The 18,958-nt window shown below is 37.5% G+C and overlaps 1 protein-coding gene across 1 annotated transcript in view; it reads left to right on the top strand.

Annotated features, from left to right (window-relative positions):
• Positions 1–18,958, top strand: part of Ocrl (Oculocerebrorenal syndrome of Lowe) — a 529,958-nt gene that overhangs the window by 473,383 nt on the left and 37,617 nt on the right. Inside the window, exon 24 of the mRNA XM_090369405.1 lies at positions 18,224–18,351. Within this exon, the coding sequence (XP_090225531.1) occupies positions 18,224–18,351 (128 nt within the window). The remainder of the gene's footprint in view (positions 1–18,223; positions 18,352–18,958) is intronic.

Genomic DNA, 18,958 nt, shown 5'->3' with positions numbered 1-18,958 from the left:
GAATAACTTTGATATTATATACTTGGATCTTAGAAAGGCTTTTGATACTGTTGCACATGGAAGACTGCTACAGAAATTGGAGCAGTGTGACATTGGAGGCAAATTGCTGCTATGGATAAAGGGGTGGTTGAGGGGGAGAAGACAGAGAGTGGTAATCAATGGACACTGCTCATCGTGGACTGATGTTATTAGTGGAGTCCCTCAGGGCTCTGTGTTGGGTTCATTATTGTTTTCTGTATTTATAAATGATATTGATGATGGTATATCGGGCTTAATGTCCAAGTTTGCAGACGATACAAAGGTTGGCAGGGTTGTCAAGGACACTACTGACACTATGCTGCTGCAACAGGATCTGGAAAGGTTGAGCAGATGGGCTGAGAGGTGGCAAATGAAGTTTAACATTGATAAATGTAAAGTACTACACATGGGAAACAGCAACCCCAGAGCAACGTATCAACTCTGTGGTACTACACTGACAGTGGTAGAGAATGAAAGTGACTTGGGGGTGGTTGTGCAGGCAGATATGAAGTTCTCTGAGCAGTGCAGACGGGCTGCAAGAGTAGCTCATGGAGTATTGTCAATGATATACAGGAATTTTTCCAGCAGGGATAAGGAGGTTATTATTCCATTGTATAAGGCGATGGTCAGGCCACACCTAGAGTACTGTATACAGGTCTGGAGGCCTCATTTCAAGAAGGATGTAGAGCTGCTGGAACGAGTACAGAGAAGGGCAACAAGATTAGTGAATGGAACAAAGGGGTGCTCTTACGAAGAAAGGCTTAAGTTTTGCAAATTACAGTGTCTGGAGACTAGGCACCAGCGAGGTGATCTGATAGAGGTGTATAAAGCCTTGAATGGTTTAAGCATGCTCAATGCTAATGGGATTCTTCCTCTAGCTCAGAAAAATCACCTGAGAGGGCATAAATTCAAATTGAGGAAAGACAGATGTAGGATAGACGTGCGGAAATTTGCCTTTAGCCAGCGGGTGGTTGGTTGGTGGAACAGACTTCCATCCCTTGTGGTGGAGGTTGATAGCCTAAATAAGTTTAAGGCTCAGCTGGACAGGTATTTTGAACGAACAGAGGGGTGAAGTGGAAGTGGGGGTTTTTTTTTTTTTTTTTTTTGGCTGATGCTGCATAAGCTTGCTTTCTTGCATCAAATGCCTCTACTAATGCTAATGCTAATGATTTTGTAATGACTGAGTGGAAAATGGAGGAGAAATTGTTGAAGATTCATAAAGGAGGATCAAAGGCTGACCCAAGTAATTATAGACCTGTGAGCTTAACTTCTGTTCCAGGAAAATTAATGGAGGAACTAGTTAAAGAAGCACTGCAGGATCATTTAGACAAGACTTCAGTTATAGCTCGGACACAGCATGGTTTTGTTAAGGGGAAGTCTTGCCTGACCAATTTGATTGGATACTATGAAGCAGTCCCAAAAGAACTGGATGCAGGGAATAGCTTTGATATTATATACTTGGACCTTAGAAAGGCTTTTGATACTGTTGCACATGGAAGACTGCTACACAAATTGGAGCAGTGTGACATTGGAGGCAAATTTCTGCTATGGATAAAGGGGTGGTTGAGGGGGAGAAGACAGAGTGGTAATCAATGGACACTGCTCATCGCGGACTAATGTTGTTAGTGGAGTCCCTCAGGGCTCAGTGTTGGGTCCATTATTGTTTTCTGTATTTATAAATGATATTGATGATGGTATATCAAGCTTAATGTCCAAGTTTGCAGATGATACAAAGGTTGGCAGGGTTGTCAAGGACACTACTGACACTATGCTACTGCAACAGAATCTGGAAAGGTTGAGCAGATGGACTGAGAGGTGGCAAATGAAGTTTAACATTGACAAATGTAAAGTGCTACACATGGGAAACAGCAACCCCAGAGCAACGTATCAACTCTGTGGTACTACACTGACAGTGGTAGAGAATGAAAGGGACTTGGGGGTGGTTGTGCAGGCAGATATGAAGTTCTCTGAGCAGTGCAGACGGGCCGCAATTGTAGCTCATGGAGTATTGTCAATGATATACAGGAATTTTTCCAGCAGGGATAAGGATGTGATTATTCCCTTGTATAAGGCAATGGTCAGGCCACACCTAGAGTACTGTATACAGGTCTGGAGGCCTCATTTCAAGAAGGATGTAGAGCTGCTGGAACGAGTACAGAGAAGGGCAACAAGATTAGTGAATGGAACAAAGGGGTGCTCTTACGAAGAAAGGCTTAAGTTTTGCAAATTACAGTGTCTGGAGACTAGGCACCAGCGAGGTGATCTGATAGAGGTGTATAAAGCCTTGAATGGTTTGAGCATGCTCAATGCTGATGGGATTCTTCCTCTAGCTCAGAAGAATCACCTAAGAGGGCATAAATTCAAATTGAGGAAAGACAGATGTAGGATAGACGTGCGGAAATTTGCCTTTAGCCAGCGGGTGGTTGGTTGGTGGAACAGACTTCCATCCCTTGTAGTGGAGGTCGATAGCCTAAATAAATTTAAGGCTCAGCTGGACAGCTATTTTGAACGAACAGAGGGGTGAAGTGGAAGTGGGTTTTTTTTTTTTTTGGCTGATGCTGCATAAGCTTGCTTTCTTGCATCAAATGCCTCTACTAATGCTAATGCTAATGCTAAAGATAAACATAAGAAAGGCACCCGGGGTGGATGGGATCTATCCAGTTATATTAAAGGAGGCAGCAAAGGAAGTAAACAAACCCTTAGCCATAATTATGACAGCTTCCTTGGACTCAGGGTAGGTACCCATTGACTGGAGATGTGCAAATGTGACCCAAATTCACAATGGAGGATTAAAGGGCGACACAAGTAATTATAGACCTGTTAGTTTAACTTCTGTTTCAGTGAAATTAATGGAGGCACTGGCTAAAGAAGCACTGCATCATCTAGACAAAACTTCAGTTATAGCTCTGACACAGCATGGTTTTGTTAAGGGGAAGTCTTGTCTGACCAATTTGATTGGATACTATGATGTGGTCACAAAGGAACTGGATACAGGAAATAACTTTGATATCATATATTTCGATCTTAGAACAGCCTTTGATACTGTTGCACATGGAAGACTGCTGCACATATCGGAGCAGTGTGGCATTGGAGGGAAATTGCTGCTATGGATAAAGGGATGGTTGAGTGGGAGAGAGTGGTAATTGATGGACACTGGTCGTCCTGGACTAATGTTATTAGTGGAGTTCCTCAGGGTTCAGTGTTGTGTCCATTGTTGTTTTCTGTATTTATAAATGATATTGATGATTGTATATATCAGGCTTAATGTGCAAGTTTGTAGGCAATATGAAGGTTGGCAGGGTTGTTAAGGACACTAATGGCAGTATGCTGCTGCAACAGGATCTAAAAAAGTTGAGCAAATGGGATGAGAGGTGGCAAATGTAGTTTAACATTGACAAATGTAAAGTACTACATATGGGAAGCAGTAACCCCAGAGTAACGTATCAACTCTGTGGTACTACACTGACAGTGGTAGAGAATGAAAAGGACCTGGGGGATAATTGAGCATGCAGATATGAAGTTTTCTGAGCAGTACAGACGGTCTGCAAGAGTAGCTCATGGTGTCTTGTCAGGATAGATGTGCGGAAGTTTGCCTTTAGGCAGTGGGTAGTTGATTGGTGAAACAAACTTCTATCCCTTGTTGTGGAAGTTGATAGCCTAAGTAAATTTAAGGCTGAGCTGGACAGGTATTTGGATTGAATGGACGGGTGAAATGGGAGTGTTTTTTTTTTTTTTTTTTTTTTTTTCCTGGCTGATGCTGCAGGAGCTTTCTCTCTTGCATCCTATGTCTCTACTAATGCTAATGCTAAAATAGAAAGCCGTCTTTTAGCTTTGGGCAGTTTAGTAAGTTTTATTTTGGCACAAGCATTGCAGATTAGCCCGAGGCATTTAATGCATTTAATAATCGTTTCTTCATTATCTCCAAATATTTTAAATTTTAATTGACCCAGCATGATTTCTTATTATTATTAGCCACATGATGCAAGGAAGCCCGAGGCTTATGCTGCACCAGCCAAAAAAAATTACGGAGATACCCTGAGAGAGAGAGAGAGAGAGAGAAAGAGAGAGAGAGACAAAAGTAGAAAGGAATCACCAAGATCAAGCTCAGGAGCCTGGGTTTGCCAAGCCCATACTCCCCTGATGTGAGTCCCCCGGGGGGTGGTGATCCATAATGTGGACTTGGTATGTGATTCTGTATAATTCTGAAATTCCTCTTCCACTTTAGTGCACTTTTAAACTTTCCATTGCTTAGAGTGGTCTGTGTGATTAAGGGATTATTTTGCCAACTGTGGGGTGGTACATTGTTTGACCATTATTGCTTGCGGCATTGTCTTAAGATTATTTCAAGTGCTCATCACCACACATTGGGATTCACCACACATGGTGAATCCCAACAGTGTGTGTGTGCATGTGTGTGCGCGCATTATGGGGATTTAATGGTGCACGAGCTGCTGAGGCTATAGCTACCTATTCATAGCAATTTTTTATTAGAGAGATCTTTTAAAATTTATGATAGATTCCAATTTTTTTCAAAAAAGAAAAAAATTCATTGACGTTTGCATCATCACCAATAATATGTTTTAGTGCCTTTGGTTCTCGAAGATTTGTTAGGGAAAGGAGGATGGATGTTCTGCCCTGATGATAGTGAGGGCAGTCAATGAGAATGTGTTTGACTATTAAATGTGAAGAACAGTGTGGATGTTGATGAGGTTCCTTTCCTGTAAGTAAATGAAGGTGAGTCAGGTATGTATGTCCTATCCATGCTCGTGGAAGCACTACTACTTCTCTTCGTACTGTTTTGGTACTAGAGCACCAAAGCTGTGGATCCTGTTTCAACTGATAAAGTTTATTATTGGTTTGGGTGTGCCATAGCTCTTTCCACTGTGCAAGACATGTTGTTTCTATGATATGATTATAATCAGAGATTGGAATAGGCACGAAGGTTAAATCTCAACAGTGATATATCCTGAAAGTTCTTGTTGGTAACTAATGCACTCAGCTCATAGAACTCCGTATTTTCATTTTAAAATACAAATAATATATTACCTGTGTAAATTCAGTATTTGAGTGATGTATCCTCTTGATCAGCTCACAATGATTAATCCAACCATACTAAATTATCACTTAAACTTTACAGAAAAGCTTAATAGAAGTACCTAAAAACAAAGAGCACTAAAATCAGGTAACTACACTAGCTTGCGCAAGTGCACCATTCAAAGTTGGTACATTTCTCTGGGGTTACTGCTACCCATATGCAGTACTTTGCTGTTGTTGTTTTTTGTTGTTTTTGGTTTTTAGGAGCATTAGCAACTAAGGCCATATTGCTCCGGGATATGCGGTGGTCATTCCCTGACCTTTCCGCATCCTCTGTATTTGGTGGTGACGGGCTCGAACCCTGGTATAATCGAGAAGCGTGTGCTACGCACTGCTGCTCCTTCCCACCTGGCTACGGATGCGCCACAGTACTTTGCATTTGTCAGTGTTAAACTTCAATTGCCCCTTCTCAGCCCATCTGCCTAACTTTTCTAGATTCTATTGTAGTAGCATACTGTCTTTACTTTGTCATTAACAACCCTGCCGACCTTTGTATCATCTGCAAACTTGGACATTAAGCTTGATATACTTTCATTGATATCATTGATAAATACACAAAACAAAAATGGAACCAGCACCAAACACTGGGGGACTTCACTAATAACATTAGTCCACATAGAGCAGTGACTTTTTATTATCACTCTCTGCCCTCTCCCACTCAACCATCCATCCCTTTATCCATTGCAGCAACTTGCCCTTAATGCCATACCACTCCAACTTGTACAGTAGTCTTCCATGTGCAACAGTATCAAAAGCTTTCCTGAATTCCAAGTATATGATATCAGAATTATTTTTTCAATCCAGTTCCTTTGTAACCACATTGTAGTATCCAATCAAATTTGTCAGACAAGACTTCCCCTTAACAAACCCATGCTGCGTCTGAACTATTACTGCAGTCTTGTCTAGGTGATTCTGCATCCCTTCTTTAACCAGTGACTCCATTATTTTCCTCCGGAACAGAAGTTAAACTAGCAGGTCTATAAATATTTGTGTCACCCTTTGTGAATTGAAGATACATTTGCACATCTCCAGTCCATGGGGACCTTCCCTGAATCTAAGGATGCTCTCATAATTATGGCTAAGGCTTTGCTTACTTCCCTTGCTGCCTCCTTCAATATAACTGGATAGATTCCATCTGCCCCAAGTGCCCTTTTTATGTTTAATTTCAACAATTTCAACCCCCACTTTGCTCTCCATTATTGGAAAATTATTTAGCTCCCTGCTAGAGTTTAGTAAACTTCTGTCCTCCTCTTCCTTACAGATTCCTCATGTGTGAATGTAGATGCAAAATACTCTCTCAGTTTGTCAGCTCTTTGAGCAGGACTATCAACAGTCGAATCACCAACATCAAGTTTACCAATCTGATTCATCCCCTTCCTTCTAGAGTTTACATAAGTAAAGAACTCTTTGCTGTTTTTATTTGCATCCTTTGCCAAGAGTTTCTCTTAATTTGCCTTCTCCTGCCTAACCTCCTTTGTGACTTCATTAGAGACTAGCTTATATCTGTGGCTTCTGCGTCGCCTGATAATTTATATCCATCCCATGCATTTTTATTCTCTGCCACGAGCCTCATTAATTCATCTGACATCCATTTAGGTCTAAATCTTGAAGGGTATTTCTTAGTTGGTACGAAAAGCCTAATAGCTTCCAAGATTCTCGAAGGCTTCCCATGTAGAATTTACCATTGGTGACATCATCAGTTGATCCCGCTGTATAGAATTTAAAAACTGTCTGCGACCACTGTAGTCACCTTTACAAAAGGAAAAACCCTTTCCTTTACCCTTGATGGTAGTTACCTCTTTGAGTAAATCCCACTTGAGCACACTGTGATCACTGCCACCTAGTGGTTCCTTTATCTGTAAATTCTTAATGCATGAATAATCATTGCTGATAATCAGATCAAGAGTATTACCCCCTCTGGTTGCCCCTCGAACTTGTTGCCATAAAAACTATCCTCCAATAAATCCACAAAAGTCTTGCTAGTGTGCGAGTGACCAAACCCCTAGTTCCAGTCAATATCTGGAAAGTTAAAATCCTCCATTACAAGACATTCTGATTTACTGGCCCACTCTATTTCTCTGCACGATTGTTCATTCTACTCATCAGAGTCATTAGGCCTGTTACACGCTCCTACTCTCATTTTCCCTTTCCCAATGCTTATGTCGCACATTACAATGGAACATCAAATGATGCTAGGCGTGGTCAAGATTAGACAGTGAAGCACATCCACAAGGTTGGTGAATGTTATGGAGGCAGTAGTCTTTCAATGGAAGACAACAACATAATTTACCTGCACATTGGTAGTGATGTAATTGCCCCACCCTCTTCTCTCATTAGCTCGAATAACTGATGTAATTGCCCTGCCCTCTTCTCTCTGGATGGAATAAATAAAACTAGGAGGAAAACATTTTTAATGTATAGATATATATATATATATATATAGTACAGTTTAAAAAGAACTTTACCTGTGATTTACTTCCTGGAAGGAGTATTATGGAATAAACCACAGATAAATGTCTTTTTAAATTGTATAACCTTAGATTGTGGAAATGAACATGTCTGTTCTCTTACTGATATGTTACTTACTTTAGTTACTTCTATTTTCAAATTTGACATGCTGTCAATCACAAAAAAATTGGTGGTTTCTACATATCAAGAGTGGATAGTGAATTTTGTGTTTATTATTCAAAAATAATAACAGATGACAATAAAAAATGCTCTCTAGCTACTTACAGTACTCCCTTTATAAATATTTATCGAACTTGGGAAAAACAATTGCAAAAATAGTGCCTCATTTGCCATATTTTTACATGCACTTACTCTGCAAAAACCATAAAAATCACTTGAAAGACTGCTACAAGTAAAAACTCAACTGTAGTTCGGAAGGTCTTTGTGGGTAGCACAGGCAACTTTTATGGGATTTTTTCACTCCATCACTGAGTTAGTTGGTTTCATGCAAGTATAGCAAGGTACTATTCCAGAAACTCAGTTTTTTTCATACAGTAAAACAGCAGACTAACTGGAAAACACAGTTAATATGACAGTTTTTAGGTGCAATCGCGTTGTGTGCCTGCACGCACACCTATTGTCTTCACTGTGTTCATCCACCTGCATGTAACAACTCAACTTTCAGTAGATGGATTATCATGAAGTTGTATATTTTAGTATTTTAAAAATATTTGTCAAGCCATTCCAAATTTCATTAAAATTAAACCAATAGAAATCTAGCAGTTATTTTTTATTATTTTTCCCCCCATTTCTTTTTTTTAATTTTTAGGAAAATAAGAAATTCATTTAAATCTCTTGCTTCATTTTCTGCTTACACTAAAGTTTACAAAAATTATAAAACAGTTATTAATCAGTCCAACTGAATTTTGAACAGGTTAAATGAAAACTTGCTTGTCCAAATAGTAGTCAAGCATTCTGGTTTCTTTGAAAGCTATTCATAGCAACTTCTGTGCATCAATACTCCACACATCAGTCATGCCGACTGGGCTAGCCAGGTGGGTAAAGTGCATAAGGTCGCAGGTTTGAATCCCCCCCTTGGATCACAGTAAAATGCAAAAACTGTGGGAGGTGCATTATGGCCACAGAAGCTGATGTGCCAACAACTAACAAAAGAAGGGGAAAAAAAAAAAAGTCAGTCATTCTTTTGTACCCTCAGCTAAAGACAAAGCCTGCTTACTGGCATCCTGTTATCTTCCAACTGTTGAATTAATGATTTTGGCTTCCTCCAATACACCCTGTTTAATGATACTCATTGTCTTCTGATTTAAGAATGTTATAAGAATTCTGTCCACCAAGTCTTGCTATCAGGACCTATAGCCAAGAAAGCTCCCAGTCATACTGGCATTTCTCCACACATTCTCAAAACCTGTGCTCTTGAGCTTGCTCCTGTTCTGTTCATCTTTTTACACTTTCTTATTCCACTGACGTTTTTCCTTCTGCTTGGAAATTTTATTGTATCCAGCCAGTCTCTAAAAAAAGGGTGACAAACCTCTCCTATATGATTATTTCCTCACTGCTCTGATCTCTGCTTCTTCCAAAGTAATGGAGAAATTAGTCGACTGCCAACTTAAACTGTCTCAAAACCTTCCATTTAATTAATGATTGTCAGTATGGATTCTGGCAATTACCAGAAGATCAATGTTGATCTTCTGGTAATATATTAGTTTATGTTACTCATCTCTTGTCAAATTCAATTAAAACATTTGGTGAAACTGAAGCAGTTGCTCTTGGCATGTCTCTGGTATTTTATAACATTTGGCATAAAGGTAAACAAGCTTTCATCTTAGTGAAAGCTTGTTATAAACAAGCTTTCATCTTATTGAAAGCTTGTTATAAACAAGCTTTCATCTTATTGAATGGAAATTTTTTTTTGCAACATCTCCACCAATCCTCATGTTCTGTAATGGTCCCTTCATTTCTTATTCTTTTCCTCTTATAGATATTAATGATCTTTTTCCATTGAGTGAAAATCCTATCCATATTTTTGCTGATGATGCACACTGCTTTCCATCTTCCAGTTTGAGATATCCTGCTCAGTGCAGCCTCAACTTCTCAAATATCCACCACCAATCTTAATTGCTGATCTCCAGATAATTCTCTGATGGGATAGTGCAAATGTAGTTAATAATTTAAATCCATCTAAAACTCCATCCTGCCATATACATTGCAAAAAGTGGTCTGCTTCTCCTATTCTTACTTCGACAACATCTAGACAAGGTCACATATCTCTACTGGGGATACCAGCTTGATGTGTAATCACTCTTGGCATAAACACAATACAAATATTGCTTCTTCTTCATCAAAAACACTCAGTTTTCTTTTTTTCTCTTGGATTACTTTGCCTCTGAATTACTACTCATTCTGTACAAATCTCAAATTTGTCCTATTGTGACGATATTTCCACATCTAGGGTGGTGTCCCCAAAATCTGTCCCAAGCTTTTTAAAACTTTGTTCAAAAGAGTATAGGCAGGTTAATTAATCATCCATCTCTTACAGTCTCTCCACTCTGTCTCGTAGACATTCTGTTTCTGCTACATGTCTTTTCTATAGATACTTCCATGGGCACTGTTCTTTTGAATTGCAGTCTATGTTTCCTCGGTTCTCTTCCAAACCAGCCTGAACACGTGCCAAAAGCTGTTCCTCGTTTATCCCTTCTACTTTTGTTTTCTGGAACACCCTTCCTTCATATATATTTCCCAAAAATTGCAATCAACAGAAATTCAAGTCTAATACCAATAGGTATTCTTGGGAATTATCGGCCTTCAACCCATGCATGGTACATGACAACATAAATACAACTTTTTGTTTTTATATATGTTTTTTTTTTTTTTTTTTTCTCTATTCGTTTCATTTTTCAATCTTACAGTGGTTTGATGTGATGTATCAAGTTATGTGCTGCACATATAAAAACTTTTTTTTTTTTTACGTATATATATATATATATATATATATATATATATATATATATATATATATATTTTTTTTTTTTTTTCCATTTTGATTTTTTTTTTTGTTTGTTTTATACTTGATGCCAAACCACTCACACAGTGGTTTGGCATCAAGTCACAAGGTAAAATAAAATTATGGCTTTCTCAGAGCGAATTGTAACAGGTTTAAAAAAAATATATAGAAACATATAAACATACAAAGCTTTCGGTTGGTTAGACAACCTTCTTCAGTTTCAACTGAAGAAGGTTGTCTAACGAACCGAAAGCTTTGTATGTTTATATGTTTGTATATATATATATTTTTAAACCTGTTACAATTCGCTCTGAGAAAGCCGTAATTTTATTTTACCAATATGAATCCGGAGCGCATAGGCCTTTTTAACCATATCAAGTCACAAGATTTCAGAACCTGCTTTTTTTCCTATTTGTAATGATTACTATACTATATCAGAATACCCAATAAGCATTTTCTCTGCTAGATTAAGAAGAAAATGAAAATACAGGCATACCTCGGTTAACGTTACCTCTGATAACGAAGCCTCGATATAACGAAGTCCGCAATTTCAAGCCCCATTTAACATAAAAAAATATTCCAATTTAAGGCCAACGCCCGACAATCATCCGATTGGTGACTGACGGCGACTCGTTACGTATTCCCGAGTGCTCTCGAGCTGCGGGCATGTCTGTTATAACAGTTTTGCGCGTCAATCGCGTAATTTAGTTGTTGTTTACATGATTGACGTTGTTTCAGTGTGGCGCATTGCAATAATCGACGTAGGTTCTTTATAGCATTACATAACGTAGATTTTGTAAATTTTATTTGTTTTAGTTAATTAAAATGTCAGAATCAAAGAAAAGAAAAGCAATTTCTTTGGAAACTAAACTAAATATCGTACGACGTGTTAAAAGCGGTGAAAGAAAATCCGATGTGGACATTCTTTAGGATTAGCGCAATCAACTTTAACAACCATACTAAGTCAATCAGAAAAAATAAAACAGTCTGCTCAGAATTGTACAGATGTTACAGCGGCAAAATTAACTCGCTTAAGGAATCCAATTTTAGAAAAAATGGAGAAAATGTTAAGTTTGTGGATAGATGATATGTCACAACGTCATATGCCTTTAAGTCAAATGGTGATTCAAGAAAAAGCATTATTTTTGTTTAATCACCTGAAATCTAAACAAACTGAAGAAATTACGGAAACCTTTGGGGCTTCTCGTGGTTGGTTCGAGAAATTTAAAAAAACGGGCCAGGATTCATAGTGTAAAATTAACAGGAGAAGCTGCAAGTGCAGATGTTGAAGCTGCAAATAAGTTTCCAGAAAAACTAAAGGAAATAATTGAACGTGAAAATTTTCCACCAAATTTGGTGTTCAATGTTGACGAAAGCGGTTTGTTCTGGAAACGGCTACCAACAAAAAGCTTCATTTCTATTGAAGAAAAATCAGCTGCTGGGTTTAAAGCAGCCAAAGACCGTTTAACGTTACTCTTTGGATCAAATGCCTCTGGTGATTATAAATTAAAATTGCTATTAGTTTACCATTCAGAAAATCCGAGGGTGTTAAAAGGTAACATAAAAATGAATTTACCTGTAATATGGAAAGCAAATAGAAAAGCGTGGGTTACCAAGGAGTTATTTACTGATTGGTTTGTTAACCACTTTTGTCCTGGAGTAAAACGGTATTGTCAAAAAAACAACTTTGAAGAAAAAGCTCTTTTGTTGTTAGACAATGCTCCGGGACATCCTACTGATCTTAACACGTTGGACACATGCATTCCTGTCAAAGTTGTGTTTCTTCCAGCAAACACAACTTCCCTGATTCAACCATTGGATCAGGGAGTAATAGCATCATTTAAAGCTTATTATCTGCGTCGAACTTTAAGCAATTTAACTGAACTAGAGGATAAAGTGGAAATGACAGTTAAAACTTTTTGGAAAAACTACACCATTAAAAACGCAATTGAAAACATTGATAGTTCTTGGAAAGAAGTCACTAAGAAATGCTTAAATGGAGTTTGGCGCAAAATATGGCCAGAAGTTGTACTAGAAGAAGAAAATAACATCCAAGAAATTAGAAATGAAGTTATCCAGATGGCTCAATCAATAGGTTTCGAAAATGTCGATGAAGAGGATGTTAGAAATTTATTGAATGCAGAAGATGATGGTTTTTCAGTGGAAGATTTAGAAAACCTTGTTAGCAACGAAGACAAAGATAATGAAGGCGAAGTTAAAGAAGTTCCTGCCGAAAAAGTGTTAACAACCAAAGATTTAAAAAGGTGCTTAAATGACATTGAAAACGTTTTAAATTTTTTTAGTGAAAATGATCCCGATTTAGGAAGAAGTGTTATAGTTAAGCGATCAGTGTTAAATGCAATAACTCCGTATAGGCAATTGTTAAATGAAAGAGAAAAAAAGCATAAACAATCAACTTTAACCTCATATTTTAAAATGTGATTTCACTTTGTATGTAAGTTGACTGTTTATTTAATAAAACTTTTCTTTGTTCGAAAAAAAGATTTTCATTTTCTTTACGTAGGAACGTATCCCTATTCTGGCCATAGTATTTTTACCTCTGAAAACGAAGTTTCGCTTAACGAAGTAATTTCGTGGAACGCATCCTATTCGTTAATCGAGGTATACCTGTACTGTAGTGGCAACAGTAATGTTATATATAAAAAATGATCATAAATAAAAGTTAAATGAACTGTTTAATTATATAAAACCCATACTGTGTTGCCCAAAGTTTCAGACTGAAAATTAGGAAAAATTAATTATATTCTCTTTTCAGGAATAAGTATAAAAACAACTTATTCATCTAGAACTGCATTCATCTAGAAGTAAACAGATGAAAGAAATATAGTGAATGGGCTGAGCTTAGCCACTTCTAACAGGAAGTCATCATAGGATACTATATTATCAATCAATGTTTGTTCCATTTCAAAACCTACTACAGTCTAGATTGATGTTGGCTGACACAATCACATAATCGAAATGTCCTGGTGCTACCACAGCCCAGAAGCATTTGGGAAAGCTGCAGAAATTAATGGAAGGAGATGGGGTCCACTCGGGGAAGTGGTATTAAGTTTGATATATAGATCTCCTTAGTGTTCATTGAATACTCTCAACCAGAAGTTGAGGGAAACAACGAGAACTGATATTAGTTCAAGGCTGATATGTAAGAATTGTATAGTATTGGATTTTATGGAAGAGCTGCAATGCACAGGCTGAACATCATGGCATGAAATGCACAATGTTGACTTTCCCCATGCACAACCCATTGTAATTGCTTCCTGAACTGTCCAAGAATTGTGATATGGATTACGAATCAAGATGCACAGTTTTACTAACTAATGGCTGTATTTGGGGTGCTGGAAGATACCTGGAGAAGATTATTTACCAGGTAAATAACATTCTCTAGGTATACAGAATCCAGTGTCCAGCCATCGTGATCTGGGCGCTGTATTCGACCCAAAACTTCGATTCAGCGCCCACATGGATATGCTCCTCACACGTGCTTCAAGACTCCGGTGGATAGCAAAACAACATCTCCTTCATATCACAGATAAAAAGATAACCGTGAGGTACATAAGAACAGTTATCTTTCCACCTTTACTCTATGCTGCTGAAATTTGGGCGTCAGCGGCACCGTCAATAAAGAAACCACTCTTTGCCACAGAATTCTGGCTCCTAAAGTGGGCCAACAGGAAGCACAACCTTCCAGCTCTGATTCGTACCACACAGCTTGCCAACTCTCTCGGAATTCCACGGCTTCCCACCTTAGTTGACGACCAACACCTCCTAGCAACAGTCAAAATGATAACAGGCATAATGGCAACACCTTCATTCTGGGATACCTGTGGCTGGAGGATCCCCCCTGCTGCCCTTAGGGCCAATCCCGAGCTCCACTCGCATTCAGCACGACTCCATCTCTCAGACAGGTTCCTTCCTCAGCAGATGCTCAAGCAAACCCAGGCACTGGACGCCGACCTGAACAAATTCGCTGCTGACCGGACTTACCGGAAAAAAATTATGACGAGTAGGACTAATCAGCAATGACTGATGTATACCTTGCATCTGTTCCTGTCTGATTGAGCTGGTGCTCTTATCTCGATGTTAAGCCAGCTCAATCAGATTTAACTCTCGTAAGAAGTTCTCTCCTTTGTATTATATGTTTTCTTTGTAAAATTACCTTTTTGTAAATAATTGTTCAATTTTCCCGGAAGTTTGGGAAACTGTAAGCCCCTGGCTTTATGGCCGTGAAGGGTAATAAAGATTATCTCTCTCTCTCTCTCTCTCTCTATATGCCAGGTTTTGCAGTCTGTTTATTGACATTTGAGACAATTTTGCTCTTACTACATTGTGGCTGCAGTATAGGGAGGGCTTTATAGCATGACAGTGCACCAAGTCGTGGGTCATGGTGCATAGCCCATAGTGATTTGGTTTGAAGATTCAACATTCAAAGAGCATTCAGAAGCTTCGTTATCCTGCCTAGAGCCCCCAACTTTGGCTCATTGAACACTTTTGGGATGAACTAGAATGTCAGCTTCAGGCAAGGCTGGCACAAAACACAGTTTTGCACCAGTACAGAGTGTCAGCTTCAAGGGAAACAAGGACATCTGAGCAGGTTTTGTACACTTTTGTAAAAGATTTTCAAATATTCATTCTGATTTTAGTCTATGAATCACTAAATTCATTCTGATTTTAGTAATTTAATGACAGTATGCTATAGCAACATGATCTAGAAAAGCTGGGCAGATGGGCTGAGTAGTGGCAACTGAAGTTTCACATTGATAAATGTAAAGTACTGCATATGGGTAGAAGTAATCCCAGAGAAACGTACTAACTGTGCAATACTACACTCGGGGTAGTAGAGAATGAAAAAGACCTGGGGGTAATTGTGCAGTCAGATATGAAGTTTTCTGAACAGTGCACACAGGCTGCCAGAGCAGGCCATAGGATCTGTCAATGATATACAGAAATTTTGCTAGTAGCGATAAGGAGGTGATTATCCCTTTGTATAAGGCAATGGTCAGGCTGTGCCTTCAATACTGCATACAGGTGTGGAGTCCTCATTTTAGGAAGGATGTAGAGTTGCTAGAATGAGTACAGAGAAGGGCAACAAGATTGGTGAGGAGAACGAAGCAATCCTCTTATCATTCTTGATAAGAGGATTGCTAAAGTTCTGCAAATTGCAGCATCTTGAGGCTAGGCACCTGCGAGGTGATCTGATTGAGGTGTTTAAGGCCTTAAATGGTTTGACCAGGCTCTCAATGCTGATGAGATTCTTCCTCTTGCTCGGATTATAAACCTGAGGGGACATAAATTCAAATTGAGGAATGATAGTTGTAGAATAGATGTGTGTAAATTTGCCTTTAACCAGTGGGTAGTTGATTGCTGGAACAAATTTCTATCTGCTGTTGTGGAAGTTGATAGCGTAAATAAATTCAAGGAAGAACTGTACAGACTTCTAGAGCAAATGGATGTGTGAAATAGGATTTTTTTTTTTTTTTTTTGGCTGATGCTGTACAAGCTTGCTTTCTTGCATCATATGCCTCTGCTAATGCAATGCAAAATAAGTATCTCATTGGTATTCTTTTTATTTCATTTATTTCAACCATTATCCTGTGATAACCATAAAATAATGATTATTTCATTATGGTGTTATATGCATAAAATAAGAATGAACTTTCATTTCTATAACACATATTTAATTTTCATTTTTTTCCTTTCAATGCAGTTATTAACAATTTAAACAATTAAATTTTAAGTGTTCTTTGTAAGTAGAATAATAGGTAACTCTTTTTTAATAAATTTCATTCACAATTTTTTATCTTCCTTTTACATAATTAAATTGTGATTAAAAGCATGAGAGAACTTGAGTTTTAGAATTAGAATAACCATATGATTTCATTATTATGAATGGATGTAGAATATGCCACAATACAGCCACTCTCCGATTTACGTAAGGGTTGCTTTCTGCGGAACTCTACATAAGTCGGAATTTCCCTAAATGCTTATGCAACACTCGCAAATTTGATTGAAGCAAAAAAGAAATGTTCAACAAACGTGTAAATAGAATTATTTATTAATTTTATTATTATCATTTTATCTCATGCGCAGGAAAAAGTACAAAGTGTATAAAATTACAAAAAGAGAGAGGCAACAGGCATAATGTCAGCAAGTTTTACCTTTCGAGCCTCATTGCCAGAATTAACTCTCCAGCTGATAAGTATGCCACTGCGGAAGTTGAGGACTGTGAAGGTTTAGAAGGGGTTTTTTCCCAACACATCACAAAATTTCTCTGCAGCTGCAGAATCGGCACTGGTGACTTCACTGCATACTTTAATGTTTTGGGAAATAATAAGAGAAGTTTACCTCAATATAATACTTCGAGCACTTCCATATGATACTCTCCAGCAATTAAACTGAAAAAATTGAAAATCTTACATTACAGTAAAAAATAATTAAAAATCAATTGAACACAATTAAAAGTCAATCTAATGCAATTAAAAATTAAATAAATTAATTGTGTTAGATTGATTTTTAATTAATTTTTACTGTAATGTAAGATTTTTGATTTTTTCATTTTAATTGCTGGAGAGTATCGTACAGAAGTGTTCTACGTATTATTATATTGAGTTAAACTTCTCTTATTATTTTACAAATATTAATATCAACATAGAATGTATTGAGCATTACAGCTCTGGTTCATACTATCAAATTCATACTTCTCTCTTTTTCTCTCTCTCTCTCTCTCTCTCTCTCTCTCTCTCTCTCTCTCTCTCTCTCTCTCTCTCAGGGTAACTCCGGAATTTTTTTTATCTGGTGCAGCATAAGCCTCAGGTTTCCTTGCACCATATGGCTAATAATAATAATTTCTAAATCAATTTTGTTTCGTTTCCTAGCACTGCCAGCACTTGCACTTTCTGTTGGTCCTTTTCCCTTCACCATTATAATAAATAAATAGTTATGAAGAGAAGATTTTGAAAATTTCTTTATGTTTTTTATGTGAATGAAGAGTTCAGTGAAGGGGAACTCATTTCACCATAATATCGAATGTAAAAACCCACGTAATTCCAGTTATCAGTATTATCGCAAATGCAATAAGATCGAGTTTACTACCTGTTTATAATAGATTGTGCTAACAGAAAAGCCCAATAAACTGGAAACTGCTAATTGTTTTTATTGTTTTATGGTAGTAACCTCCAGAAATGGGTTTTAGAAAAATATCACAAAGGCTTTTAAAATTGATTCTTATAACAGAACATATGATAATGATGAACATGTAGGGCAATATCCATTATAAAAATTACCTTTTAGAGAGATAAATAGTTTAGTTATATAGCGAAAATTTCAACTTCCAAGGTCTGGTACAAATTATCAAAAAAAAAAAAAAAAAAAAACTGCTTTTTTTTTGGAGCAAAAAAATATGGAGCTATTTTCACAATAGCTCCATTTATTCCCACGGGATGCGAAATATGCTTCCATAATCTTATTAGTTTGCATCGGCCAGCAAAAACTTATGTAAAGTTGAATTTCCATAAGTATAGTATTATGTTAGCCGGGGAATGGCTGTATTACTTTTTCTGGATAATTCATAAAGCAGTCTTTTAAAATCAAATGCCATTTAGTTAATCCTTAATGCATATACAGATTGCAGCATACATTCGGTAGCAGAAGCATTTTTGATATTTTTAGAAGCTTTAGTTGAACCTGTTATTCCCTATGCATGTTATCAAAAATGTGTTGATTGTTCTCATAATTTTATGATTAGCAAACAGGTAGGCAAGTTGGTTACATTATTGCAGTGGTAAAATTATCCATTGAATTAACTTAAATCTTTGTTACTTTGATTCTTTATAACTTGTATGCATTGTATAATATGTATACAATATACCATTATATTTTCTGATAGTTGAAATATTAATTCAGTTACACCCCAGTTGTAGCATAGAAATATATGTGGCCGAGGTAAAGAAAGCCAACACGAGAACGACGAGAAACATTAGATGACTTACGCGGAAAATGTTCCCGACACCGGACTCTAGCACTGCTCACTCGGTAAGCAGACAGTAGGTGTTATCGGTCTGGAGCCGAAATCGAGGCTATATTGATTGACAGGTAGGCATGGCAAATGATGAAATAATTGGTGGTGGGCGCGACAGACGACAAGTGTGTAGTCATTGGTTGGCATTATAACAGGTATTTATGAGTAAAGAACAGTGCATAATAGTTTTGTGATGAACGGTGAACAGGTAATGGTAGCAATGAATCTTTTTAAGATGGAAGAAATTTGTAAGGAAAATAAAACGTTGGTTGATTTTTTGATGAAAACTAAATTAATAAAAGTTTCATTCTGTTCATTTTTATGTTCTTCATTATGTTTTT

This window comes from Mastigoproctus giganteus, chromosome 3 (genome assembly GCF_048544385.1).
Source record: "Mastigoproctus giganteus isolate SK-2022 chromosome 3, ASM4854438v1, whole genome shotgun sequence".
NCBI lineage: Eukaryota > Metazoa > Arthropoda > Arachnida > Uropygi > Thelyphonidae > Mastigoproctus > Mastigoproctus giganteus.
Note: the sequence above shows the minus strand (reverse complement) of the source record. Positions and strands in the feature narration are given on the sequence as shown.